Consider the following 24,971-nt stretch of genomic DNA (forward strand, 5'->3'; position numbering starts at 1 on the left):
TTTGCAGAGCTGAGTTCACTGTTGTCAGAGAAAAAAACTAACAGATAGTTTGACAGAAAATGCGTAATTTTATTTCGGTATGTTTTTTGTACCTTTTATGTCTTGCCCTTGGCTTTTTTTGTTCTGTCAAGAAAATTGTTTTGTTAAATTTTCAACATAAATCTTTGTCATGATTTGGGGTTTGGTGAGGTGAAGGAGAATGCAGACAGGACCCAGCATGAAGATGATGATGACGATTTAATAATAAATCCGAAAGCGCTCCAGCACAGAACAGTTACACGACGTAAGACGAGGCTCAGACAAGATCTCTTGTTGTCGTACCAACCGTCTAGACCCCTCAGGTCTTCTGGTTCTGGTCTGCTCTGCATCCCCAGAACCAAATGAGGAGAAGCAGCATTCAGCTTCTACGCACCACAAATTTGGAACAAACTCCCAGAAAACTGTAAAACAGCTGAAACACTGGGTGCCTTTAAATCTCAACTTAAACCCCCCCTGTTTAGAGTTGCCTATGGTTAAATTAGGTGAGATTTTAATGTTTTCATCTTTATTTTTTATCTATTTATCTATTTTTTTCTTATTTCTTCATCCTTTTTATTGATTATTACTCTGTGTTTAGTTTTTAATGATGTAAAGCCCCCTTGGAAAGGCACGGGTGCCATACCCCCTTCTTGTAAGTGTCCCAATTGATGCCATTTCAACTAAAGTCCTAAGGGTAGAAAAGGGGTGGGGGCTTTAATGTGTTTTATCTTTATTTTTTATTTATTTATTTATTATTCTATTATTTCTTTCTCTTTTTACTGTTTATTCAATGTTACATGACTGTGTTTTGTTTTTTAATGATGTAAAGCACTTTTAAATGCCTTGCTGCTGAAATGTGCTGTACAAATAAAATTTGATTGATTGATTGATGCATCTTAGATAACGGAAACGTTGAATGTTGTGTCATTTCTGCTTCAGCACGGAGTAGCGGTTTAAGCAGAGAGGAGTTTATTCTAGAGGCATTTGTTCTAGTGTTAGGTAAATGTATCTTGACGGAGAATAGCACTTAAATAAAAGTCCAACAAGGGTATTCATTTAAAATTAAAAATAACTCGCCCTGAACTACCATGATAGATATAATGTATGTAATATTCAATCAAGCTTCTCCTGTCCAATAAAAGTGTGTCATTAATGAAAGGGAAAAAACTCAATCCAGACTTTAAGTAAGTTTAGGGTCTGGTTCGCAGAGTATGCAGTTAAATTTGTTTCACAATTATTCAATGAAAAAAAAAACTAACCTCATTTAAGTACATTATCAAAACATTTTGAATTGTAATGATTTCTTTTTTTAAACTAAAAGTTTTGTTTAAAAAACTTTTTTTAAAAATTAAATAACTCATTTTTGTCTCATGAACTTAAAAAGTTATTTGTAAAACAAACTTTTATTTGCACACATCAGGAATCTTTTGTTGTGATGTTTAGGCCCTGCCCACGACATGTGAGAATCGTAAGCAAAACTTTGAATCACAAACAAAAACTTTGGATAGCAAGAAAAGATTTCTGACATGTACAAAAAAGTTTTTACTAATAATGTTTTCACTTCATGAGACAAAAATTTGATTTTAATTTAAAAAAGTGTTTTAAGCAAACTTTTTTTTTGTTTAAAAACATTTTACAATTAAACATGTTTTGATGACAATTTTATTTAATTGAGGTTAGTTTTTTTTTATAGAATAATTGTGAAACAAATTGAACCCCAAAGCAGAGGTCTCATTTTCTCTGAAATTAATATTATGTTGTGCTACGAACTGAAAAACATATTGGTTTAAACACAAGGGTAAAGAATTGTTGGTAACACTTTATTTGAAGGGGTGTGCATAAGACTTACATGACACTGTCATAAACATGACATAACACCTGTCATGAACATGAAGAAGTCTTTATGAGGAAGGCTTTATGCAAATTTGCATTAAAAGTCCATTAAAAGTGCCAACTTTGCATTAAATTATTATTTACAAAATCATGTGAAGTTGGCACTTTTAATGGACTTTTAATCCAACTTTTAGAGCAACTTTGCATTAAAAGTGTCATTATTTACCAAATGACACTTCATGACAACTGTCATAAACATTCATAAAGACTTCTTCATGTTTATGACAGGTGTTATGTCATGTTTATGACAGTGTCATGTCAGTCTTATGCACACCCCTTCAAATAAAGTGTTACCGAATTGGTAGTGTGGTTTAATATAGTGTTTTGATCATAATTCATTATATTTAGCTTTTTTCAGTTCAAAGATGCCACATAAAGAAAGACATCAGAAACAAAAAAGAAAGGATCTGCTACAAGCAGCCAAAGGTGGTGGATTGTAGACCAACTGGGTCAAAACGAGGACTGTAGGTAAGAACAAAGAAATAAAGATTCTTACCATGATCAACATGCAGTTTTCGGTAGTGAACAATATATTTAATATTACAAGGCAGCTGTTATGTTTTTATTATGTTAAGATGTAATAACTCTAGTTATATGTCTGACCATTTGTAATTCATCATTGTTTATTAAACTCTGAAAGCTCTGTGACTTTCTTAATATTCTGTCCTAAAATGTGCCCTTTTTGAGCACCTGCCCCTTTACTGGTCTCTGCACGGCCCTGGGGGTGACCCTCAAAAAAACACCGCCACAGTTAGACGTAAGCAGCTACCTGACGCTGTCGATCAGCTGCTGATGGTCTTCTGTGATCAAAATGTCAGGCAAGGCTTCGGCCAGAACCTCCACATCCCTGTCGGAAGCGTACTGCTTGAGCACCTCGAACAGCTGCTCCTTCACGTCAGGCTCCTCTCCGAGAACCTCCTCCACCTGATTCGATAAAGACGGTGTTAAAACGACTCACGATGACAGAATGAAACCAGAGCCATGCGAGCGAAAAGAAGCAGCTTCACGCTCACCTTTTTGTTGAACTCCATAGCCTTGTGAGCTCGGCTCTCCCTGATGCTGTCTCCGCTCTGCGACAGTACCCGCATGCTGCTGCTCAGCCGCTTGTTCCGGCGGGCCATGCTGAGCACTCCCAGTCGGAGGGGTCGGCCCTGCGCCGCCTTGATCATGGCTGCTGCCGTTTCATGATGCTTCACCGGGATGCCGTTGACCTCCATGACGTAGTCGTTGACTTTGAGGCCGCTGCGTGCAGCCGGACCGCCAGGCATGCTCTCCTCGACCATCAGAGGGCTGTCCCCAACGATGGTGAAGCCAAAACGGCCATCTGGGCCTGGCGTGATGTCAATCTTAGGAACGGTATGTTAAGAAATTTGCCAAATTATTCCGGATTCTACAAAGCGGAGGCTAAATCTGAAATATTTAGGCGTCGGCTGACCTGTTCGATCCGTGAAACGACGCCAATGCTGGGGGGTACGGTCTTGAGAGTCTGAGCCAGAGCGATGAGAGCTGGTGTGCTGAGGTTGGTCACATCCTGGCCCTCGATGTCCACCACCTGGTCACCTGGCTGCAAGCCGGCAAGGAAGGCACTGCTGCCTTCCACTACGGACAGGATGTAGCTGGGCCCAGTGCCTCCGAGCCTGAAGCCAAAGGCCTCTGGCCAGTTCTGGTTGGTGGCAGGGAGACCAAGGTCTAAAGAACACACAGGAGTTGGAGAGGCTCAAAGTAACATGTTGCTAGAATGATGGATACATAGTGTCTTACAAACATATTTCAACCCCTTATAACTTTTCAAATGCTGTTTTATTTCATATTTTTATCATCTGTTTTATCTTATTTTATTTTGTTTTATTGACCAACACAGATAAGTGCAGAATTGCAAAGCAGTAGAAAAGGAATGCATCATTTTTCATTTCCTTTTACAAAGGAAAATAAGTGTGGTGTGTGTTAGTAGTCAACCCTCTTTCTTTTAATGCCTGTTAATCTGACACAGAACCTTAAGAAGAACTGGTGATGCGTTCAGTGTGTAATTTGCTCTTAGTATGTAAGTCCAGCCATCCCGCGAAGGCTTCTGTGGTTCACAGAGAATATCAGCGAACAAAAAACATCGTGAAGACCAAGGGCCATGGCAGAGAGTTCAGGGGTGAAATGAGGTAGAAGCGTAAAGCCGAGTTAGGTGATAAAACAACATCCCAAGCTTTTAATGTCTCACTGAGCTCTTTTCAATCCATCATCTAAAACTGGGAAGAGAACTGGAAGGCCGGTCCATTCACCTACAGTATGTGAAATGTTCCCAGGAAGAGTATAATTTATGAAAGAACCAGAAGCTTATAGAGCTGCACAGATCCACAGGATAATCTGCTAAAAGGACAACAGTAGTTGTGCCCTGAACACTAAAACAAACCAGGTTTCCAGGTCACTATTATTCATTATTATCATTGTTGTTATTTTTACGTTGAAACATGGCAGCCTCATGCCTTGGGGGATACATTTTGGGGGGCAGCAGAGATGGGGAATGTCGGTCAATTGATGGAGGTAAGGTGGCGCTAACTACACAACAATCCTGGGAAAAAAAAATCAATAACTTGTTTAAGGCTGCAAAAGGGACAAAAATGGACATTATCAGCTTTTTTGGGTGGTGTTCCTTTAAGAAAATGTCTGCTCGCAATAAAACCATAAAGGAGGCCTGCTAATTAAGCTCTTATTAGCCTAGAGAGGTGTGAGTAGGTACACAGGTCTTTTTGTTGGAACGACCAAAAAACATTTTGTAAGTCGAACAAATCACAGCGAGAGGAGAAGTTTAGCAGAGAAGGAGGTTATTTGTGCCTGTTGGTATCTGGACCACATGTTGAACCGCTGGCCTTCCCCTGGTCACTGGCCTCATTCTGCTGCTGTACAAAGTGTCCCAAAAGAGTCTTCACTTCATCTGTACAGGACATTAATCTGGGTACATTTAAAAATATGCAGGATGTGGTGCAGCACGGTCAACGCGCAGTACATTTTATAGCAATTTTTGTATTAAAGGAGTACATCAAACCCTAGTCTATTGTGCCCTTGTTTTTTGTTTTTTTTTGTTTTTTTTTGTCTTGTAGATTTGCTTAAAATAAACCAGACTGCGGTTCAAATGATGTCCTTGGGATTTTTGTGAATTTCGTAACTTAATCGCCTAAGTAAAGTAAACATAGTCAGACAATTTGAATTCGAACAAGAGAGCATAGTTGCATAAGTGTAAAATTGCATGCAGTTGTTTTGTTTCTTTTAAAAGTTTTAGCAGGTCAGACATGAAAACTGACAAAAAAAAAGGTTAAAAAAAAAAGGTTGCAACAGTTTCTCCTAAAAGTCAAGTAGAAAGAGTCTGAATTGTAAATGATGTCATTTCTGCTGAAGGGCAAATCAGATCTCAGTGGCACGCCAGGCTTCAGACCGACTGTATGAAACATAAATCAAAGAATCAGTGATGGAGCAACTGCTGTCAGCTCACCAAAGAGAATGAGAAGAAAACTGATTTAAAATAGATAAGGACATCATGGATGGATCCTCTATTTGCCTTCTCGTAACACTGAGCTGTACTGTCAGGGCTTGTCTTCTGTTTTCTCCACCCTTCGTCCCAGATACACGCTCTACTGTAGCTCCTCTTCATCTTCCGTCTTGCAAACGAAGCCCTTCAGGAATACCGTCATACAAAATAGATCAAATCAGAGAAACAAGACTTACAGAAATCTTTGGCGGCGCTCCGGGTCCCAGACTTGCTCTGGCGCAGGGAGAAGCGGCCCTTTCTGCTCAGGAAGCGCCTCATCCTTGCCCGGCTTGCGGCAGGGCACGTTCCAGCCAGCCTTTCCTCACGCCCCCCGACTAGGGGGTCGACGCAGCCAGGGAGTGCCCCTCGGACACCCTCAAGCTGCTCCTCCACCTGACCTGACTCACCTCCTCCCCGAAGCCTCTACCCCACCTACACGGATGCTGGCCCCCCCAGAAGGTCACATTTGTGGCTTGTGAGGGCCAATTCTTCCCTCTGCTCTGAATCAGCAAAGCAGCTGGGAGAAGCTGAGGAGCTGAGAGCGTCTGAGAGTCGGGCTCTCCATCCTGGGTGAGGCTGTCCAACCTCAGCCTCGGTCCAAACCCTCTGGCTGAGCAGCGAGCATGAAACTGGGACACAGTAACTTGGTCCTGAAATGGTTCATTGCAAGGAAAGGTACTGCGAAGCCCCATTTTTCTATAAATACCTTCGCCTCTCTTTCTCTCTCCCACCCTCTCTCACTGTCTCCCTCTGTTGCTCATGTGGATGAAGCCCTCTCAGAGGGCTGAGGAGTGACCCAGAAACTGAGCCGTGAAGCAGCCCAGCCAGGGACGGTTCTGATTATAGCGTCTAGTACTGGAGCACCAGTTGGAGCCGTCGCCTGCAAGATGGGCTTCAAGGTTACAAGCACCAACTGGAGCAATATTTTTCCCAGCAGAAGTTCTAGCAAACAAACAAAACAAAACAAAACAAAAAACTTAGAAACAAGAGCTGTAAGAAAATAGCATTTATTTCAAATGAAATGTGCTTCGGCTAACACATTTTACATTTAAGCAGCTGTGTGATATGCTAGAGGACACAATACCTCTGCAAACGGGAACACTGTATCATGGTCGGCCTTGGACAAGCAGCCCAACCTGTCAGCGTTTAAAGGGCACCGCACTTCAAATCCGAGATAAAAAGTTCAAAATCGTGACTGCGGGTGAGGCAGGGAACTGGGAAAATATCCCATGCAATTATAATATGCAAGGTTTCCATTACAAAATCTCGTCCTCAGCACTTGGAGGATTTCAAAACATGCTGCACGTTCGTTTAAAAAAAAAAAAAAGTCACCTTTGCTTTTGAGGTTATTTATCTGAAAGTTCAAACAACGATTCAGTGGATGAGAATTACAGCACCTTGCTAAAGATGCATCGAAACCAACTTCACTGGGATTTTATGTGATTGAGCAACACATAATTGTGAAGTGGAAATTAAATACAACCATTGATTTCTTGCATCTATTATTTTAGACAAACAAGCACCTGAAAAGTGTGGCGTACTTCATTCAGATGCCCCTAAAAAAATGGAGGGCAACCCATCGCCTTCAGAAGTCACCCATTTTTGAAAACATTTAATTTTCCTCCTGCTTCACATTTATGTTCTACTTTGTTTTGCTCCATCACATAAAATGAATGTGTGGTTGCTGTGTGACAAAAATGTGAAAAGATTCAAAGGGAAAAACTCTTTAGGCATATTTCAAAGCTTTCATGGCATCCAGACAAACTTGGCTGCTTTCCAAAATTTCTCTCACTCAGATATAACTGAACTATGCTTTTAGATTATTGAAAATTTCAGTGAGCGCATAAACGTTCTTCAGGCAGAGTATGGAAAATGTCCAGGACTCGACTCGGCTCGGCTCCAAATTCAAAATGAGTCCAGGAATATCCAGCTCCAGTTCTCGAGGTAGACTCTCGCAGGTTTTGGATGTTTTCTTTCTTTCTTCATGTCACCTTGCCAGACAGAAGCCTGTCGATCAACTATTCATCTTATTCAGGTGTGTCCAATCAGAAAATATCAAAAACACCAGGGACACTGAGTATTCAGAACTCACTTCAGACTCTACCAAGTTTGATAAATACTAAAGTTTGGATTTAACAAACTAAACATAAAGGAGAGAAATTTCTTTTTTTTTAAATTCTGATTTGCAATATTTAGATTCTGAAATAAAAAAAAGACTAATGTAGCCTAAAGATTCTAATTTTTCTTTCTTTTTTTTTTCTCGTGTCTAACGAAGAGTGTAGGAACCCTGTGGAATATATGGGGGAAAAGATGAATTTGGATATGTTCTGGCCTAACATTCAAATGAATTTAGCATTAGATGTATTAAACTGTTTATTGGATCACAAATAAGTCACATCGAATGCATTTACGTTACTGATCCAGTTAATAACACTAATAGTAGGGTAAACCTACTACTCCCTGTTAACATTTGTTTCTTCATCCAAAATGTTTTGTTTTTATTTCCGTCACTACGAGTTTTATAAAAACTTTGGCCTCAACTTCATATTTGACTCATCCACACACAAAAACTCAAACGGACTGTAAAGCCAGACGAGTCCATCGGTAGAATCCTCTTTGATCATACAACTACAGTCTGAATTTCCACCTCCTCTGGGGAGGTGATGACATACTCCTCTTGCTGCTGCACCATCTGTATTCCCTCCACTGCTTCCTCTGTGGTAACCATGGTAACAGTCCCCCCGACGTCCTCGGCGGTGCCCGTCGTGGCCAGCAGCGTGCCGTCGCTGATGGCGGAGGCAAGCGTCATGGCCACCTGCTCCGTCAGGCTCTCCGGCGTGGCGATGGTGATGGTGTCCCCACAGTCGGAGATGGAGGCGCTTTCCTCGTCCGCCCCGACGTTTCGCACGATGATCTGGTGGCTGGCGGCGCCGTGGGACTGGCTGACGATCTGCTGCACCACTTTCATGATCTGGTTGCCCATCTTGGAAGAATGGAAATTCGAAAAAAGGAAACGTCAGAGGACTTGTGAGACGGGCTTCACGAGAACTCAACTTTGTGCATTTATGAGCTTACGTTTTGAAGTGAGCAACAGTTATATAGATAATGCATAGGTTCTCTTTAGAGCTCCCCAAACGTGCACACTGACCTCGTTTTGGCTGTCCTGAATGAGTGTGACTTGCTGCATTTCCTCTTCGGTTTGAGTCTAGACGGTGTGAAAGAATCGAAAAGTAGAAGAACTTTTGTTATACTTTTCATGTAGATCTCCCCGGACCGGAAGGCTTCCTGCATAAAACCCCTGAAATACTATCAGGAAATTATGTTCCAGTCAAGATGCTTAGACCAGATTAAAGAAGGTCATTCATTGAAAAGTTATTAACCAGAACCAACGACTGGATTAATTTTTGCACTAAAGAATTAATTTCTTCCTGATTCTAAAAATCATTGCATGTTAGATATGAAATGAAAGCATGATTTAAAAGTAAAATGCAAAAAAAAAATAGAGGCATACAACGGCTTTTTTTCATCATTTTAAAAATGAACTATTTCACAGAATAAACAAATGGTTGCAGAGGTTTCTCTGTGTAATTGTCCTCTAAACTTATGGGCTTTTGCTCCCACCTTTATGATATACTCCTGCGTGTCCGCCACCACCGAGGAGAACTCCACCAGCAAGGCGTGAGGATCTTCTGCGATGACTTCTGCTGCGCTGAGGCTGTCCGCAGACGCCTGCTCCTCCGACACAACGCCCTGCTGCTCGTTGGAGTTTTCCTTATTGCAGCCACCTGGTGTGGAAGCAACCAATATAAGATCAGCTTTGTGTCAGAGCCATAAACACCCGAGTCGTTTTGAGTTTGCTTCTGCACGTCGCCCTGACCTTTGGCGCGCATGTGCCGGTTGAGCGTCCCGTGCTCGGCGAAGCCCCGCCCACACTTGGGGCACTTGAAAGGCCTCTCTCCTGTGTGGTGGCGGATGTGTCGCACCAGAGAGCCTTTCTCTCTGAAGCCTCTGAAGCAGAACTCGCACACGTAAGGTTTCTCGTCGCCGTGAGTCCGTTGGTGAACTTGTAAGGCGTTCTGAGAAAAATTGAATACAAGAATTTAAAAAAAACAAAACAAATAAAAAAGAGCCAAAACAATCAGAATGTTAGCTGTGTATGTACATCCACTGTAATCCACCTTGGTCTTGTAGCCCTTGTTGCATCTGTGACAGTGGTAGGGCCTCTCATCCGAGTGGGCTCTCATGTGTTCGCGTACGTGTCCGATGGTTTTATACAGCTTGCCGCACTCGCCGCATTTATACCGCCTCTCGCTGACGTGGACCTCCATGTGCTTCTTTAACAGGTAGCCAGTGAGAAACTCCTTTTGACATAGTGTGCACTTAAACGGTTTATAACCTATAAAACAAGGATAAACGCACAGATCATATATAAAAAAAAGAAAAAGAATCAAAAACTTTTTTTTAATCTGTATTCTTATTATAAATTGTCCCATGCATCAGAAAATGGTAGTTTATTTTTGTTTTCAAAATAACTAACTGACTGTGTCTGACCTGGAGGGGAATAATCTTACATCATGGGGTCCCATTACGTTACATTGTACTTTCTATTGGTCTATCACATCTAACATCAATAAAATACATAGAAGTTTCTGGTCCTAACATGACATGTGAAAAAGCTTAACAATAAGATAGTAACTCATTTCTTGCCCTCCAAGAAAAAATCTAGGAGGAAATCATGACTAGTGTATAGGGTACTGGAAAGAGCTGCAACGTTCAATATGGGCTTACCTAAATGACCTTTGACATGAAAACGGAAATAATTTACGCCTTTGAACGACCGACTGCAGTGCGGACAAGTGTAGAGCTTGCAGGACGCTCGATCTTCCGCCGCTTCCTGTCCAAGAAACAAGAAAACGGTTATGAGTCCTGGAAAATTTCTCCAAAGCGACCTTTTTGAACAAAAAAAACTTTGTGAGGCACATGCCTCCTCCGTCTCTTCAAACTCTTCTTTAACCTGGATCTCAATCACACTCTGATCAACGTCAGTAGCATCTGGAATGTCTTTGTCCAGCTCCTGCGCTGCCGGCGAGGATTCCTCCACTACCGTCTCCTCGGTGCCCAGGGCGATGCCGGAGTTGATGATGGCTTGGCAGATGAGGCTGTCGCCGGCGGCGGCAGCAGCGGCCAGAGCGTCCGCCTGAGACTGATCCACCACCACCTGGTTCAAGCAAAAGATAAACACCAGCTTGAGATACAATCGAAAGGGAAACGCAGGAAAGACTTAAAGCGTGCGCTCTCACCTGCTGCTCCTGTGTTGTCCCGTCCACTTCCATTGTGAAGTGGACCTGACGGAGGACCTCCTGGGAGCCGGCCTCCACCACACTGACCACAGCAGTCTGAGCCTCCACCATCTCCTGCTCCTCAGCTTGCTGCTCCACAACTACCACTTCCTGTTGGGCCACCACCTGGCCTTGGTCAGTTTCAACTCCTGAAACATTCACACCGTCTCAGGATCTGCTCCATTTACTGTGTCACTGCACTTCAAGCCAGATTAAACATGGACAAATTTAGCTAGTTTTATAAATAAATTAAAATATTATAACTCCACTTCATAATACTTATGAAAATAACTGCATTGGGAGACTTACTAGAACTAAGTTACAGTAAGGTTTTTTGTTAATAAATTACATCACAGTAGCTATTATAATCTGTATTATATATTGGAAGTTCTTAAACACTGAATACAATTTAAAGTTCAATATTTTTCTACACATAGATTGGTCATCATTTTTTAAGCTCAGGCTTCAAAATGGAAACCTGCAAAAATTGTCACACTAGATGACAAAGGCTCGATGAATGGATAAATGGCTGGACGGATATATGGACAGATCGACAGACTGATGGATGGATGTAGGAATTGTTGGATGTATAAATGGATGCAACTGTGCAGTGACTGCACTGCATTTCCTTTCCTTTAAAATTAGTCTGACCTTTCTGCACTCCGTCTTTGCTGACCAGGATCTCCTTGTACTGGACAAACCGGATCTTCTCTGTGCAGGGAGTCAGGGATTTCAGATGTCTGGTGAGAGCCCCCGACTCTCTGAAGGACTGCCCGCACAGGGTGCACCGATACGGCCGCTCATCTGCACGCAGTGGAGAAGAGAGCAAAATAGAAAAGTTTTGATTTCTGGCACAGATGTCAAAGTGAGTACATTTCAACAGCGCTGCGTGACTCCAGTTCATTCTCCACACCAGTGTGCCGACGGTTGTGACGTATCAGTGAGCCTTTGGTACGAAATGAAGTCCCACACAGGCTACAGGAGAAGTTCTTCTGGTCACTGTGAGTTTTCATGTGAGTCCTCAAGATGTTTGTCTAGGCAGGGAAACAGAATCACAGAGTGAACGGAAGTTAGAAACAAGCATCAACTAAGGTAATTGCATCATGTGGCTTATCAACTGATTGACTCACGGTTTTAAATGTCTTTTCACAAAGGTGACAGATGTAACGTCCCTCCTGATTTACTTTGAAAGTCTGCTGTTCACCGTCAGCGTTTTCAGATTCAAACGTTGCGCTTTTATCAGACTGGTCGGTGACTTTAATAGAAGCGATTTTCTTCCTATGACCTCGACCCATTGGACCATTTCTTTCATCTGCGTGGAGAACAAAATAACAGAAATTTAGCGCAGTACTGCAGAAAAAATTAACTGAGCAAACATAATAACAAATTGATAAATAACTGTTAAAACTAATGTATTTGTAATTCAAACTAAGCACTCCAATTAAAAATATGCATCTTTTGTGGTTTTTAAGGTTCTCAAGGATTCTATAGAGCAGCAGAAAAAGTAAAAAAAAAATAAAATAAAAGACATATTAAGGTTGATAACCTACCATCGGTGGTCGTTGCTGGTTTAACTGTAGATATACTTTCAGTTTTCGCCTTGGACGCTGAGCTTCCAGTACTTGAAGAGACCTACAGAAAAGAAAACATAACAAAATGACATACTGATGAAGTTTCATGGTTTAATTACATGTGCACAGATGGGAGAAAAACATAGTCGTTTCATAACCATACATATACATTTTTGTTCTAAGCTGTGTTTATCTTGATGGTGAGAAAAAAAAGACTTGCTCCAGGTTGGTGTTAGCTAAGAGGAATATTTTTGCTTTCTGAGTGTTTATCTCCTTGGACTGAATCTGACAACTAAATTTCCCTTTTATCTGCCAGATTAAAATTGATCATGCCAAGGAAATCCACTGACTATTTGTATTATGTAAAACAACATCTGGATCTTGGCAACAACCCCAATTTAAGAAGAAATTAAATATCAAATTTAGCCTTGTTTTTTTAAATAAAAATTATGTTTTCTGAAGTGAACATTTATTCCTCTAGAATGTATCATTAGTAAATCAATCTGAAAGATTTCCCACTGGATGATCAAGATTGTATTGACCACAACAACACAGTTTCTTAGATAAACAAAAAATAATAATAATAATTTGAGCTTAAAACTGTCTGAGGACATGCCTGCTGGTTGGTCTCCTGAGAAGCCTGTCTGGTCTCCAGACGTTTGCAGCTCTGCTGCAGCTTGTGCTGGATGAAAGCCTCCAGGCTGGAGAACTCACACCGACATCGCCCGCACTTGTGGACATCATCATCTACAAAAGGACGCAAAACAACCATGTAAATGTGAGATACTTCTGGGGTTTCTTATGACTTGTAATCCTTACTACTGCAAGGTGCTGCATGTTTGGTGCAACGTCTTCAAATGCCAACAACAACTGGGCAAATCTACAGCGATGCAGCAAACTGGCTAATGTTGCTAATGTTAGTTAGCTGCTACTAGCACAATTTCATTACGAGGAAGTTAGCAAGGCCCAAACGTGATAACAGAGATGGAATTTAATCTTGTTTTATGCCGTCAGGGGCCTAACCTTCATCTCCCAGTGTAGTCTGAATGGTGATGGTGTCGGTGCCGTCCGTCGTTTGCTCCTTCTCTGTTTCTGCCGTATGATTATTTTCTGCATTCATGTCGTTTAACTTCTCCGTCTCTGTCGCAACGCAGCAGCGGGGCGGGAGCAAATATGGCGGATTTACGACCGCGTAGTCATAACAACTAAAGGGCTCGTGCACGTGTGGAATGAAATAAAACGAGATTTTCTGCTAGGGACTTGGTCTTAAACTGCCTAATTCCTCGTCATGTGCCTCTAGAGGTGGTTCTTTTTCCGAAATAATTTACACATTTGGACAATGATGCATTTGAAACCTGAACATCTGACTTTTGGGTTAAAATAACACTCCACACAACCTTCTGTTTTGAATTCATTGAACACAACATTAAATAGAGGGTATTAAAACAATAGTATAAGGACTGGGCAAACCAGTTGTGCATAGCAGGAATATAAAAAACCTTATTGATTTCACTCAGAGAAAGCAATGGTATTTCCTGGATGTCTTGGTTCAGGAAACAACAGTATTAATAACATAAGAATACATTCAATTAAAAAAATACTGTTTATCCCAAAAGGAAATTAAATGTTGACATAACTTATGTTGAGAAAATAAATTTAAAATAAGCTAGTTTTAAAACTTAACATGTCTTGATTCAAATGGCCTAATTGTGGTTTTGAAATTAGTAATGTATTCTGACTTTTTGACCGTTATTTTACTTGTAGTTACAGCAGATGGTTTGCTAGGATCGTTTGAACTGCCTTTTGTCTGTGGGAAAACAATACAGTGGAAGTTGTAGCTTTTCACACTCATCTGTGAAAGGCCGTAAACACGGCAGGGGTTTTCTGGCTTGAGAGAGGGTCAGAGATAGCTCCTGGTTGGATGAGCAAAGATACGCCTTATTTGAATAAATTAAATACAAGAAGATAAAACTTTCTACACAGAAGTAACGAATCAGATTTGCTCTTGCAACTCTCCAAAGATGTCTTTGCACGTCTTTGCTTTTCTTCTTCTTTCCATTTATGTCAGGTAAATGAATGTATGTTTCTGTTGTTCTGCAGTTTTGTTGTTAATTCATAAGTTGTTTCTTATTGAATTAAATTCTGTAATTTTGTGACGTCAACACGCATTGTTGTTTTCCTTGTGGCCACACATGGCCTGCCGAGAGGACCTGGGATCCAGAGGAAGAGAGAGAGACAAACTTTTTCCAAAGTTAACCAATTTTAGAATTTCTTCCTTAACACTTATAAGTATCTTTAAAAAGTGGTCGGTGATGCTGTGGGCAGGAATCGGCCGTAGCAGTCAATTTTGCAACAAATCTGAGGAGGCCTCTGACAGAAGACTTGCTGTGCGGCAGTCTCTTTTCCACAGTAACACATCCTGGATGATATAAGATTTGGTAAATTTGTTAATTCCCCTCATTTACTTTTATTACTCCTCTGTAAATATCTGTCTGGCTGCATAGTTAAAAGACAGGCAGAGAAATGTTTACATTGACATATTTGTTGTTCAGTTGAGGTATTTCTGTCTCTGTTCTTTTCAAGATTAGTGTGTTTGCTTGAAAACAAGGACTGATAAAAAAAAAAGGTGTTACCAAGATAAACAAACAGACTAAAACATTTTGAATCTAGTGTTGACACGGCATCATCTTACCTGATCATAGAAACAAGTTTCAACAATTGAAAATTAGGAGATGTTCTGTAAACATTTGATCAATGATATTGGGATGTTGGCCGTGATCTTGAACAACTCGATGGTCAAATTAAATAGTCTGGTTGCGGTTCTCACAGCTTGTTTTTGGGAAACAACACAATATGGCAAACATCATCTAAGTTTTTCCCCCAAACCCTCCTTCTTTCATCTTCAAACATTTGTTGTAGAGTTAAAAATGTAACGTTGAGATTAAAGTCAACATTCAAGTTAAAGAAGATGTTTAGTAAAGGTAATAAAGGGTTTGTTTTCATCTTATTTTCAACAAATAACATTACAAATATTGATATTTTTTTGTACCTAAGCACCTAAAGTATATTTTAGTCATTCAAACCATATTATGATTACTATTTTGCTCTACAATAATGTAGAAGTACTTTTAAGTACATATGATGAAGGATCAACAACTGAAAAAATTCTCAGAGGTGAGCTGTTGCGCAGCTTTTCCAGTTATGGATAAAGTTGAATCAAGACTTCGCGACACTCATATAAACAACAACTTTACGGCAGTGAGTATGGCGTCTCACTTCAGCGGTGTCCTGCAGCTGACAGATCTCGACGATTTTATCACCCCGTCGCAGGTCGGAAACTTTAACTAGTATAGCATAACGTTACCGGATATTAATTTTGGTAGAACGAGATAAATATTAATGATTCGTCGACTTTTTGAGTCTGATTTTAGTAACGTAGAAACATGGTGAAGTAGCCAGCAATCGGATGTGTTGTTGTTCTTGTCACCTGTGTTAGTTGTTTAAGAAGCGACCCATAAGTAGCACCAACAGTGAACTACTGTTGTCTAAAGATAATCATAAATCGATGTTTACTGTTTGGTTGGGGCGTTGATGCCTCCAAAATACAGGCTTAAAAACACGATAAGCCGCCGTTAGCTTGCTAATGATAAGGGGGTGATGTAAGAAGACTGAAATAAGCCCATCTCTGATCATTTGCGATAATAATACTCTCAGCCTGTGGTAACTTGAAGTCTCTAATTTAAGAACATTAGTGCTGGCACTGACAATTTTACTGTGATGACTCACTGGAGGAGATTTTTGTTTTATAAATATTAAACAAAACATTCAGCACGCCAATCAGGAAAATTGTAGTTTATTTAAAACATATTTTCCAGTTAAGCTCAAATGTTCAATAAACCTTGTTCAGTTTCTATGCATCAACATTCATTATTTGGTATATCGACACAAATAATGATGCAACTTACAAAGCTTTTAGGGTGTTAATGAAACCATTTATCTCCTTGGACTGATTTCTACAGGTGATACTAAAAGGTAACATGGCCAATTTAAAGTGTAATTAATATTTTAAAATCTTATCTAAACAAAAGAACAATACACATTTCCCTCTTTGCTCCCATCCAACTCTATTCTCATTGATAGAAATGTGATCAGAGCAAATATGGAATAATACAATGCATATAGTAAAGTTACCTTGATTAAAATAATCCTGCTAATCTGAAGATACAGCATTGTTCATTGGCTGACACATTTTAAAATGTGATGACATGAACACGCAAACAAAAAGTGAGACAAGGTTCCAGATTTCTTTTTTTCTCATTCCTTTTTCTGTCTTGATCGTTGCTGGAATGATGGAAAACCTTATTGTTGTGGTTTAAGAAAATCCAAAAATATTTTGTTTCATATCTGCCCTCTTGTTTCTGTTTTTGCAGGAATGTGTCAAACCAGTCAAAGTAGAGAAGAAACAAGGTAAATCTGTGGCCAAAATACAGATAGAGGACGATGGAAGTTATGTGCAAGTCAACCAGGTGGGTATCGTGACTCGACGGCATCATGACATTAAAAACCATGTCAGGTAGAACATGAACAGTCTCTAGGTTGCATAATTATTGTGTTGTGCTCACTGTTACCTGTAATACAGCACGCATGTGCTTTGCACACCTGGATGGCTTAGTTTATCAGAATCTAAAGGAACTCTGGTAGTGTTGGCCTAATGCTAAACCTTCACCGTTAGAAGCACCTCAGAACTTTTAATATAATAACTAATAAAAAGGCTCATTCAGATCATCTGTGGGATCATTTCAGAGTTTCACGTAAAAAAAATACATTGGTTTTGAATTTTGTTTGCATAATTCCATTTTACTTCTTTTGCAAACAATTTCACACAGAGCAATGTGCAAGGTCAAAATTATTGCACAAGACAGCACATGTTGCAATGCACAGCACTTTGTACTAAAAATCTATTCACCTGCAGCTGCTCATGGTGCTGCTGTTTATCGAAGCTGTGTTGGCTGAAACCGATGGTAGAGGCATACAGTTTTTATAGTTTTTAGTACAAATCCTTGTGTATATCCGACTCCAGATGTGATCTCAATGGTGATGACATTATGGTAGGAAAACTGCAGGTTTTATAGACATGTAAGCCAAGCACTGAAAGAATACGAGTGCCATGATTGTCTTCTCTATGAAAGTTCTAAATACATTTCTCCAGATTTCTCATGACGCAGAAGTTCTTGAACAATAGATGATTCTCGAGCCTGTATGACTGGACCTTATCCCACAATCTGTCATTAAACTCTTATTGGTGTCTTTGAACTAAGCCCACTTGTTGTTGAAGGATGGAGGAAAACAGAAGCTGGAGAGAGCAAAGATCACGCTCAACGACTGCTTGGCCTGCAGTGGCTGCATCACTTCAGCCGAGAGCGTCCTGATCGCGCAGCAGAGTCACGAGGAGCTTTTAAAAGTGCTGCGGAACAACAAGGTAGAGCTGCGATGCGTCACCGGGAATAGTTCTGCACTGTTTTTGATCCTGAATTTGCTGTTATTGTTTTGTGTCTGCATCGTGTCGACTTCCCACGCAGACCAAAGAGACGGAGCAGAAGATTGTAGTGGTGTCGGTATCGCCCCAGTCCAGAGCCTCCCTTGCAGCACATTACAACCTCAGCAGTAGTGAGGCTGGCAGAAAGCTCACTTCTTTCCTTAAAGGCCTTGGTGTGTACTTTTTTTTATTTTTTTTTATCAGTTATTAAATGACTCCTAATTGAGGCAGAATAATTTCATCTCTGCGATGTCTTGTTGTCTTCCAGGTGTTCATCATGTGTTTGACACCAGCTTCAGTCGAACGTTCAGCCTGCTGGAGAGTCAGAGGGAGTTTGTGGAGCGTTTCAGTCGGAAAGAGCAGGACAGCAAAGCCGTGCCCATGCTGACATCCGCCTGTCCAGGTACAGCAGTGGGGGGAAAAAAGAAAAAAACATAGTATGCGCACAAAACTCAACAAATTATGTCAAAGTAGTTGTGGGGAGAAAATACTAAAATAACTTGTTGAAGCAGAAAATAATGTTAAATCTATTCACTAGTTTGTAAAATAAAACTAACAAAAATTACAAAAATGCATGCAGGTTGGATCTGTTATGCAGAGAAGACTCACGGCGACTATATCCTCCCGTACATCAGCACCACTCGCTCTCCACAGCAGATGATGGGCTCTCTGGTGAAAAGCTATTTTGCTGAACAGCAGGTATGCTTTGGAGCTGATATAAAGTGACAAGCAAAAGTATTCTTACGTTTTGAACTTTTATTTTTACACTTTGTCACGTTGCGACCTCAAACTTCAATGATCTTCTTTCAAGAAATGATGTAACAGTTTTACAAACAGCAACGTTACCACTGTTGTGGTGGTGCACCAGACTTATGTCAAAGCATATTTATGTGCTAGAATGGCCAAATCAAAGTCTAAAGCGAAATAAAAATGAGAATCTCTGGCAGGACTATAAAATATATTGTCCATCCAATCTGACTGAGCTCAATCTGGTTTGGAAAGAGATTGTGAAACTGCGACATGACATGACGACAAGGCACTAAACGTAACTACAGATAACAGAGAAGAGTTGTTGATCTGTCTGTGGTTGTTTGTCTCTTAGGGTCTTGGTCCACAGCAGATCTACCACGTGGCTGTGATGCCCTGCTTCGACAAGAAACTCGAGGCATCACGCTCCGACTTCTACCTGAGCAAAGCCGAGACCCGAGAAGTGGATTGTGTCATCACTTCAGGTACAGCAGCTGCCCTCATTCTGTCTTTTTTCTTTTTTGCTTATGGAAATAAAATGATTAAGAGCTCTCTTTGCTGCTGCTGCTGCAGGAGAGGTTCAGAAAATGTTGGAGGAGCAGAACGTGTCTCTTTCTGATGTCGAGCCTGCAGCCCTGGACACAATGCAAGTTTTATCCCGTCTTGATGTACTGCTCTCGATCCTTGCAGGATTTAAACCTACACGCTGTGTGTTTCACGCAGGTTCAGCAGTGTGTGCGGGGATGAGTTCCTGAGCCATGCTGGGAGTGGTTCGGGAGGCTACCTCCATCACGTGTTCACGTATGCTGCCAAGCAGCTGTTTGGGGAGGAGGTGAAAGAACTCACCTACAGGACGCTCAGGTGGAGGAGGCCGTCAAAACGAATGATCATTTCACATCTTCTGTTTTTAAATTACAAATTAAAAAAACAAAACAAAAAAAAACATGATTATGTCTCACTATTTTTGTATTCTCCACTCTGTGATGCAGGAATAAAGACTTCCAGGAGGTGAGACTGGAGAAAGACGGTGCCGTCCTGCTGTGTTTCGCCTCGACTTATGGCTTCCGCAACATTCAGAACCTCGTGCAGAAACTCAAGCGGGGAAAGTCGCCCTACCACTTTGTGGAAGTTATGGCCTGTCCGTCAGGTAAACAGGAGAATATAGTTTTAGTTCCTAGTCCCAGGAGCTTCTTTCATAGTTCTGCGTATTGATGAGTCACATCTTGGGTTTTTATCAATCTTTGCTACATTAATCCCCGCTCAACATGTTTCACATGTATAAAAATAAGGTCTTCTTGTCAAACTTAACATGTCTCATTTGTTGACCTGTAGGCTGTCTAAACGGTGGTGGGCAGGTGAGGCCCTCATCCAGTCAAAACCAAAAGGAGCTTCTCCAGCAAGTCGAGGAACTCTACAAGGCAGAGCGCCCCCTGTTGCCAGAAAACGACACCCGCGTGGCTGAGTTGTATGAAAGCTGGCTTCGCACCCTGGGAGCGGAGAGAACCAAACAGCTGCTACACACACAGTTCCACGCTGTGGAGAAAATGACCAACGGCCTCACTATAAAGTGGTGATCTGTGCTCTCGTCTAGCCAAGATGATGTTTGCAGACTTCAGCTTTGGTCCTGACAGAGATGCACATTTTTGATTGTTCTTTTAGGTCTTTTCTTTTTTTTTTTTTTTCCTGGGCCTGGTAGGGTGGAATACCAGATTATAAACCAATGCCTCTGCACTGAATATATGTAACTATTTACCCGTTGTCCTCTTAATTAGTTAGTTATGTATTTTGTGTGCAGCCTGTTACATCCTAAACATGTCATTTTCAATAGGTAAAATATGATCACCCTTTGTTAATTATATGTAAATTTATACAGTTTGAAAACAAAATAAACAATTATTTAATTATTCAAGTGTTGCATACCAAAGTGTGTTCTTTTACATATGCTGTATTTAGCTTATTGGGAAGGTTTGCTCAAGTCTGCTTTTGAGCAAGAGTGACCTATATCTTATTCCTGTTACAGGAATTGGATATAGGTCTTATTAGGAAGAAAGAATTAGGAAAGTATAGCCCTCTGTTTTTATTTTTCCAGATTGAAACAACTTTGAGATCACATTTCTTCAACAATCAGTCTTTGTTCATTTTATTCAAGTATGGCATGTTTAGCTACAGGTAAAACAAACAACTATTTACAATGATTTTACTTCTGCAGCTTAAGAAAATACGTTTTTTGAGTACTTTTAACTTGACAATTTTGGCCCCACATGGATAAAGTTTGGACACCTTGGAAAACAGTATTCTCACACAACAAAGCTAGTGTTTGTGCTGTTCACATCTGAATTCAGATAAGTTCACATTTAGAGGCCCTTCTGTAAATTGCTGCACAATAATTATATTTGTCTGTGATTTACTGCCAAAGTCAGTGGCGTTTTCTGTATTTTATCCATGCACAAAAATGTGAATAGCCAATATAACATTTACTGTAACTCTCGTGATCAACATTCTATATGTTTTTAGAAGCAATAGGATTTTTTAAATTGCATTAACTAAAAGCAATCCGAACTGTTTTAAATATTTCCGTCAGAATACTATGAACCGATGTCATAGAGCATAAATCTCATCGGCCCATGCTGACTTTACAGTAAATATTCTATTGCCTTGTGACATTTTTGTTTTTTAATATTTGCATGTATTTTTTTGTTGCTTTAAATTTCACTCTAATGTCAGGACTTTTCTACTGATAAAATGTCCTGCATCATTAAATCAGAACTAGCATTTGGGCTTCTGAAAATTTCCTAAAAACACTTATAGAAATAACTCATCCTGTACATTTAGGCATTTACTCCGCATTCAAACTTTACATTTATTAGTGTTGCTATGGATGAACGGATCTGACCACAGATTACGAGCCATAGAAGCAAACAGGGATTTACAGAACAGGGTCGAGCTAATTAGCACAGTTCTGCGTCTCAACCTTGTGTTAAACGTGCAAAAATGCTGATTTATAACAAAAATATATTCCGACTAATATCTCTTAATTTAAGAGAGACAGCTGCAGCGCTGCCATAGTCTTTAGCGTGATACAACATTCAGTCACCGTCTTTGATCACTGGACTTAAACGGTCCTGAGAGCTCATGAGCAGACCCCACTGCAAAGCCAACATGGCTTGAGGCGGAAGTCTCTCCTTGGGCTTCTTGAATTTATCCATTTCCTTTCTCAGGACTCTCATCACCTCTACAGGCTCCATCTTCCCAGTAAACTTCTGCACTGCTTTTTCCCTGCAATAATAATAATAATAATAATAATAAGAAGAAGAATAAGAATAATTTAAAAAAAATTAGGACAGAGTAAAAACACAGAAACTGAACATTCCAGCTCACATTCTTTTTATATTAAAAGCTAAAGCAATTTTAAGAAATGTTTCTAAATAATTTCATTTAAAAATTACTCATCTAGGCATACCTTTCGTGTTCCATTAAACACTGTATATGAGCTACACATAAAAACTCACGAGAGGCGGAGAAAAGGGTTGTAATCAAACTCCTCCTGCAGTGTGGATGGTACAGTGGGTTTGTCGTCATCATCTCTCGCCTAGCAATGGAGAGCAAAGCATCCATATGGAAGAAATAAATACAAAAAGGTTAAATTATACACACTATTACTATGTCATGGATTATTAACAAATGATTCAATCGAATTTATACTAAGCAGTTCTTTAACAACTATGAGGAAATAAACATTAAAAGCTTCAGTATTGTTAAATGAAATGTCTTACTGATCATAAAATCAATTAAATGATTCAGACAACCTATGAATGAGGCATATTTTTTCTAAACACAAGTAAATTTTTTATTTTTTATTTTTTTTACTGCTGTAAAAATTTATCTGAATTGACATAAAGTAAAGAATTATAAACAGTATTATTATTTAACATTTTTTGCTGCTTTTTACTCACCCTGGCCCAGCTCAGCATCTCTTTAACCTTCTCGTTCTCTGGCTCCACCAGCAGCGCAAACTTTAGGTTCTTGATAGTGTTCTCATGTCCACAGAACACTTTCTGTTTTAAAAAAATATATATTTTAAACAGATTCTTGGAGAGGTTTCCTTTGGTGCACCAAGAATTCAACACACTGCCAGTTGTGCATGGAAGTTTCCCCCGACTGATTTGAGCATATTAGGAAAAATGTTTGTGGTTAAAGGAGAATATCAGACACACCGCCGCTTTTGGCGACATTGGAGCTTTCCACATTACTTCCTGTCAGAAGTAACTAAAAGGATTTCAACAAGCAGCTGAAACCATCCATGATCATTATGCCAATAAACAGTGACAGTGTGCCAATCGTAATTTGGTGCGAAAATGGCCTAAAATTAAGTGGTTGGAATATATTTTTTTTTTGTTTGACTAACTCACTGTTTCTTGAGGTAGGGAAGCGATCACTTTGGTGAGGTTGTGGTGCATCTGTTCTGCTGTGCCCTCCAAAAACCTCCCACATCCACCAATAAACAACGTGTCTCCTGAAACCCAAAAGAGAGAACTAGACGACAGAGAACTATGGTGCCCCTCCCTTCACATTAAACAAAACCAGCATAATTTCTTAATGCAAGGAATGAGAGATTCAGCTGGTAAATCAGCCCTTTACATGAGCAGACAAGGACCTGTGAACACAGCGGGCGCGTCTGTGCATTCATCCTCCCAGACGTAGTAGCACATATCACCAGAGGTGTGGCAAGGAGTGAACAGGCACTTCACATTGATAGAGTTAAACTGCAAATGGAGAAAATATCGTCATAAACTGCAACCCTGACTGTTACAGTTTTTTAGTGTCAAAGATTACATCCCTTTACCTTCAGTTCCTGAGAGTCTGTGACTTTATCTGTGAGCCCCTTGATTCGATCATCCGCCCCATAAACCTTGAGGCCAGGAACCTCATTCACCAGAGCCTCATTTCCACGAGCGTGGTCCCTGTAAGCACAAACGAAATCAAAGAAAACCATTACCCGAACTAGGGTATACTGAGGTTTAGAAAGTTATGGCTTCAAATCTGCTGACATTTTCCATCATACTGTTTCTAGGGAATGACATAAAAGTTATTCTGCACCAGTCACTTAAGTGCAGACAGCACTTAAGTGACTGGTGTGAACTAGACTGGAGAGTAACATCTGTGCATGTTAACAGTCAGAAAGCAACTATGTCTTACAAATATTTCTGAATATTGTTCCTACACTATAAGCACCACTAACTACTCTTAATAAGATAATGTAGGTATGTAGCTACAGCTAATCAGCTCATCAAATTTTATATGAGCTATGGCTCATAGCTAATCACACTTGAATAAAATAGATAATTTGTCGAATTAAAATGATAACCGACTGAATATGTGTAGTTTGTTTGGATCCATATGCTAATCTTACCAGTGATAATGCGTTGTGAGAACAGCAATGAGAAACAAGCCTTCTCTTTTGACAATTTCCAGCAGCTGTCAAAAATAAAGAAAAACCAGTTAGCCATTACGTTAAAGAAACACAAATAAAATGATTTTTAAAAATGCAGTATAATATTTTTGTTATAGTTGGCTTTTAATTTTTTATTTATTTTTAAATATGTCACTTCAATGTGTTCCTATGGATACAATTTTCCCAGTTAAAAAATTGAATACAATTTTTGTAAAAGTGCCATTATTTTATCTTCCACCCTTTCACGTCTCACCCGGTGAGGTACAGCGGGGTCCACGGCTATGGCCTGCTTGCTCTGCTCCTCTATCACCAGGTACATGTAGTTGTCCTCCAGGATGGAGATCACCTTCACCTTCATGGCTCTCACGCGCGCATGCACGCACCCTGGCACGCGACGCTTCCACAAACCACAGCACACACCTCCTGTAGTATCTGTGCTAATTGGTTGTAAACCAATCCACACTCTCTGTCACACTTTATAAACCCAGCTAGGTTATTAACTAGGTTAAAAGCTTTCTGTAGCTTGTCTGACAATAATTTCATGAAAGCGCATCGACTAACAAAAAGCAAAGTTATTAAAGCTCAGTTTTGCATTCAGACCAGGAAGTTGTCGTGACCTAATAAAGCCATTGCGTGAAACGTCATAACGCAGACATTTTAATCGAGTCAGACAAATCCAACCGTTAAGAGGAATACATAATTTGGTAAAAATCACAGAAATATTCACTGCATATCAGCTTGAATTATTGCCGAGTGTTTATTTTGGGCTTTAATAAGTAGTATAATTTCTATTCACATGATGTCAGTCAGAGCTTAAGGCTGTATGAGGCCCAAATCATCATAAGCCACCTCAGTTTAACAAAAATTGATGAAAAATAAATGCATTAAAAAGCATAACATC

General features: G+C 40.1%; 4 protein-coding genes and 1 long non-coding RNA gene across 9 annotated transcripts in view; 2 read left to right on the forward strand and 3 right to left on the reverse strand.

The window, feature by feature from the left end:
* Positions 1-1,477, forward strand: part of LOC107836806 (uncharacterized) — a 3,729-nt gene extending 2,252 nt beyond the window's left edge. The window contains exon 3 of the long non-coding RNA XR_001662769.1: positions 1,462-1,477. This is a non-coding gene — a long non-coding RNA (uncharacterized LOC107836806). The remainder of the gene's footprint in view (positions 1-1,461) is intronic.
* Positions 1-6,092, reverse strand: part of grid2ipa (glutamate receptor, ionotropic, delta 2 (Grid2) interacting protein, a) — a 32,535-nt gene extending 26,443 nt beyond the window's left edge. For all 3 annotated transcript variants that reach the window (XM_016673974.1, XM_016673973.1, XM_016673972.1), the window contains exons 1-4: positions 5,623-6,092; positions 3,347-3,600; positions 2,925-3,257; positions 2,681-2,835 (exon numbers count right to left, since the gene is read on the reverse strand). In XM_016673974.1, the coding sequence (XP_016529460.1) occupies positions 2,681-2,835; positions 2,925-3,257; positions 3,347-3,600; positions 5,623-5,704 (824 nt within the window). In that variant the 5' untranslated portion in view covers positions 5,705-6,092. The remainder of the gene's footprint in view (positions 1-2,680; positions 2,836-2,924; positions 3,258-3,346; positions 3,601-5,622) is intronic.
* Positions 6,093-6,416: 324 nt separating this feature from the next.
* Positions 6,417-13,543, reverse strand: e4f1 (E4F transcription factor 1). 3 transcript variants are annotated; one of them, XM_007557369.2, is made up of 14 exons: positions 13,359-13,543; positions 12,952-13,082; positions 12,315-12,396; positions 11,895-12,076; positions 11,678-11,798; positions 11,416-11,568; positions 10,726-10,913; positions 10,440-10,643; positions 10,214-10,319; positions 9,604-9,821; positions 9,303-9,501; positions 9,047-9,210; positions 8,574-8,630; positions 6,417-8,408 (listed from the first exon to the last, which is right to left on the reverse strand). In XM_007557369.2, exons 1-14 carry the CDS (start codon positions 13,453-13,455, stop codon positions 8,046-8,048), a joined length of 2,265 nt encoding a protein of 754 aa, XP_007557431.1. In that variant the 5' UTR covers positions 13,456-13,543; the 3' UTR covers positions 6,417-8,045. The 3 variants fall into 3 exon arrangements, with proteins under 3 accessions (XP_007557431.1, XP_016529468.1, XP_007557430.1); XM_016673982.1 differs by having other exon boundaries at positions 10,410-10,643; positions 12,351-12,396; positions 13,359-13,541; XM_007557368.2 differs by having other exon boundaries at positions 10,410-10,643; positions 13,359-13,540.
* Positions 13,544-15,558: 2,015 nt separating this feature from the next.
* Positions 15,559-20,524, forward strand: narfl (nuclear prelamin A recognition factor-like). Its single transcript, XM_007557370.2, has 11 exons — positions 15,559-15,665; positions 16,766-16,861; positions 17,671-17,814; positions 17,915-18,044; positions 18,140-18,274; positions 18,452-18,570; positions 18,974-19,103; positions 19,192-19,264; positions 19,342-19,479; positions 19,608-19,765; positions 19,951-20,524. The coding sequence occupies exons 1-11, from the start codon at positions 15,600-15,602 to the stop codon at positions 20,190-20,192; spliced, it is 1,431 nt and encodes a 476-aa protein (XP_007557432.1). The 5' UTR covers positions 15,559-15,599; the 3' UTR covers positions 20,193-20,524.
* Positions 20,525-20,685: 161 nt separating this feature from the next.
* Positions 20,686-24,710, reverse strand: LOC103141642 (hydroxyacylglutathione hydrolase-like protein). Its single transcript, XM_007557371.2, has 8 exons — positions 24,324-24,710; positions 24,029-24,093; positions 23,462-23,579; positions 23,273-23,381; positions 23,028-23,131; positions 22,572-22,673; positions 22,128-22,207; positions 20,686-21,894 (listed from the first exon to the last, which is right to left on the reverse strand). Exons 1-8 carry the CDS (start codon positions 24,426-24,428, stop codon positions 21,705-21,707), a joined length of 873 nt encoding a protein of 290 aa, XP_007557433.2. The 5' UTR covers positions 24,429-24,710; the 3' UTR covers positions 20,686-21,704.
* Between the last annotated feature and the right edge of the window lie 261 nt (positions 24,711-24,971).

The sequence above is a fragment of the Poecilia formosa genome, unplaced genomic scaffold, assembly GCF_000485575.1.
Source record: "Poecilia formosa unplaced genomic scaffold, Poecilia_formosa-5.1.2 Scaffold88, whole genome shotgun sequence".
Taxonomy (NCBI): domain Eukaryota; kingdom Metazoa; phylum Chordata; class Actinopteri; order Cyprinodontiformes; family Poeciliidae; genus Poecilia; species Poecilia formosa.

Coding starts and splice junctions, on each gene's coding strand:
- e4f1 (XM_007557368.2), bottom strand. CDS start 13,455: ATGAATGCAGAAAATAATCATACGGCAGAAACAGAGAAGGAGCAAACG. Junction 9,211..9,302: donor CCGGCACATGCGCGCCAAAG/GTCAGGGCGACG, acceptor CTTCCACACCAG/GTGGCTGCAATAAGGAAAAC. Junction 8,409..8,573: donor TTCAGGACAGCCAAAACGAG/GTCAGTGTGCAC, acceptor CATTCTTCCAAG/ATGGGCAACCAGATCATGAA.
- narfl (XM_007557370.2), top strand. CDS start 15,600: ATGGCGTCTCACTTCAGCGGTGTCCTGCAGCTGACAGATCTCGACGAT. Junction 17,815..17,914: donor AAGTGCTGCGGAACAACAAG/GTAGAGCTGCGA, acceptor CTTCCCACGCAG/ACCAAAGAGACGGAGCAGAA. Junction 19,480..19,607: donor CTCACCTACAGGACGCTCAG/GTGGAGGAGGCC, acceptor TCTGTGATGCAG/GAATAAAGACTTCCAGGAGG.
- LOC103141642 (XM_007557371.2), bottom strand. CDS start 24,428: ATGAAGGTGAAGGTGATCTCCATCCTGGAGGACAACTACATGTACCTG. Junction 23,382..23,461: donor CAGACTCTCAGGAACTGAAG/GTAAAGGGATGT, acceptor CTCCATTTGCAG/TTTAACTCTATCAATGTGAA. Junction 23,132..23,272: donor CGCGCCCGCTGTGTTCACAG/GTCCTTGTCTGC, acceptor TTTGGGTTTCAG/GAGACACGTTGTTTATTGGT.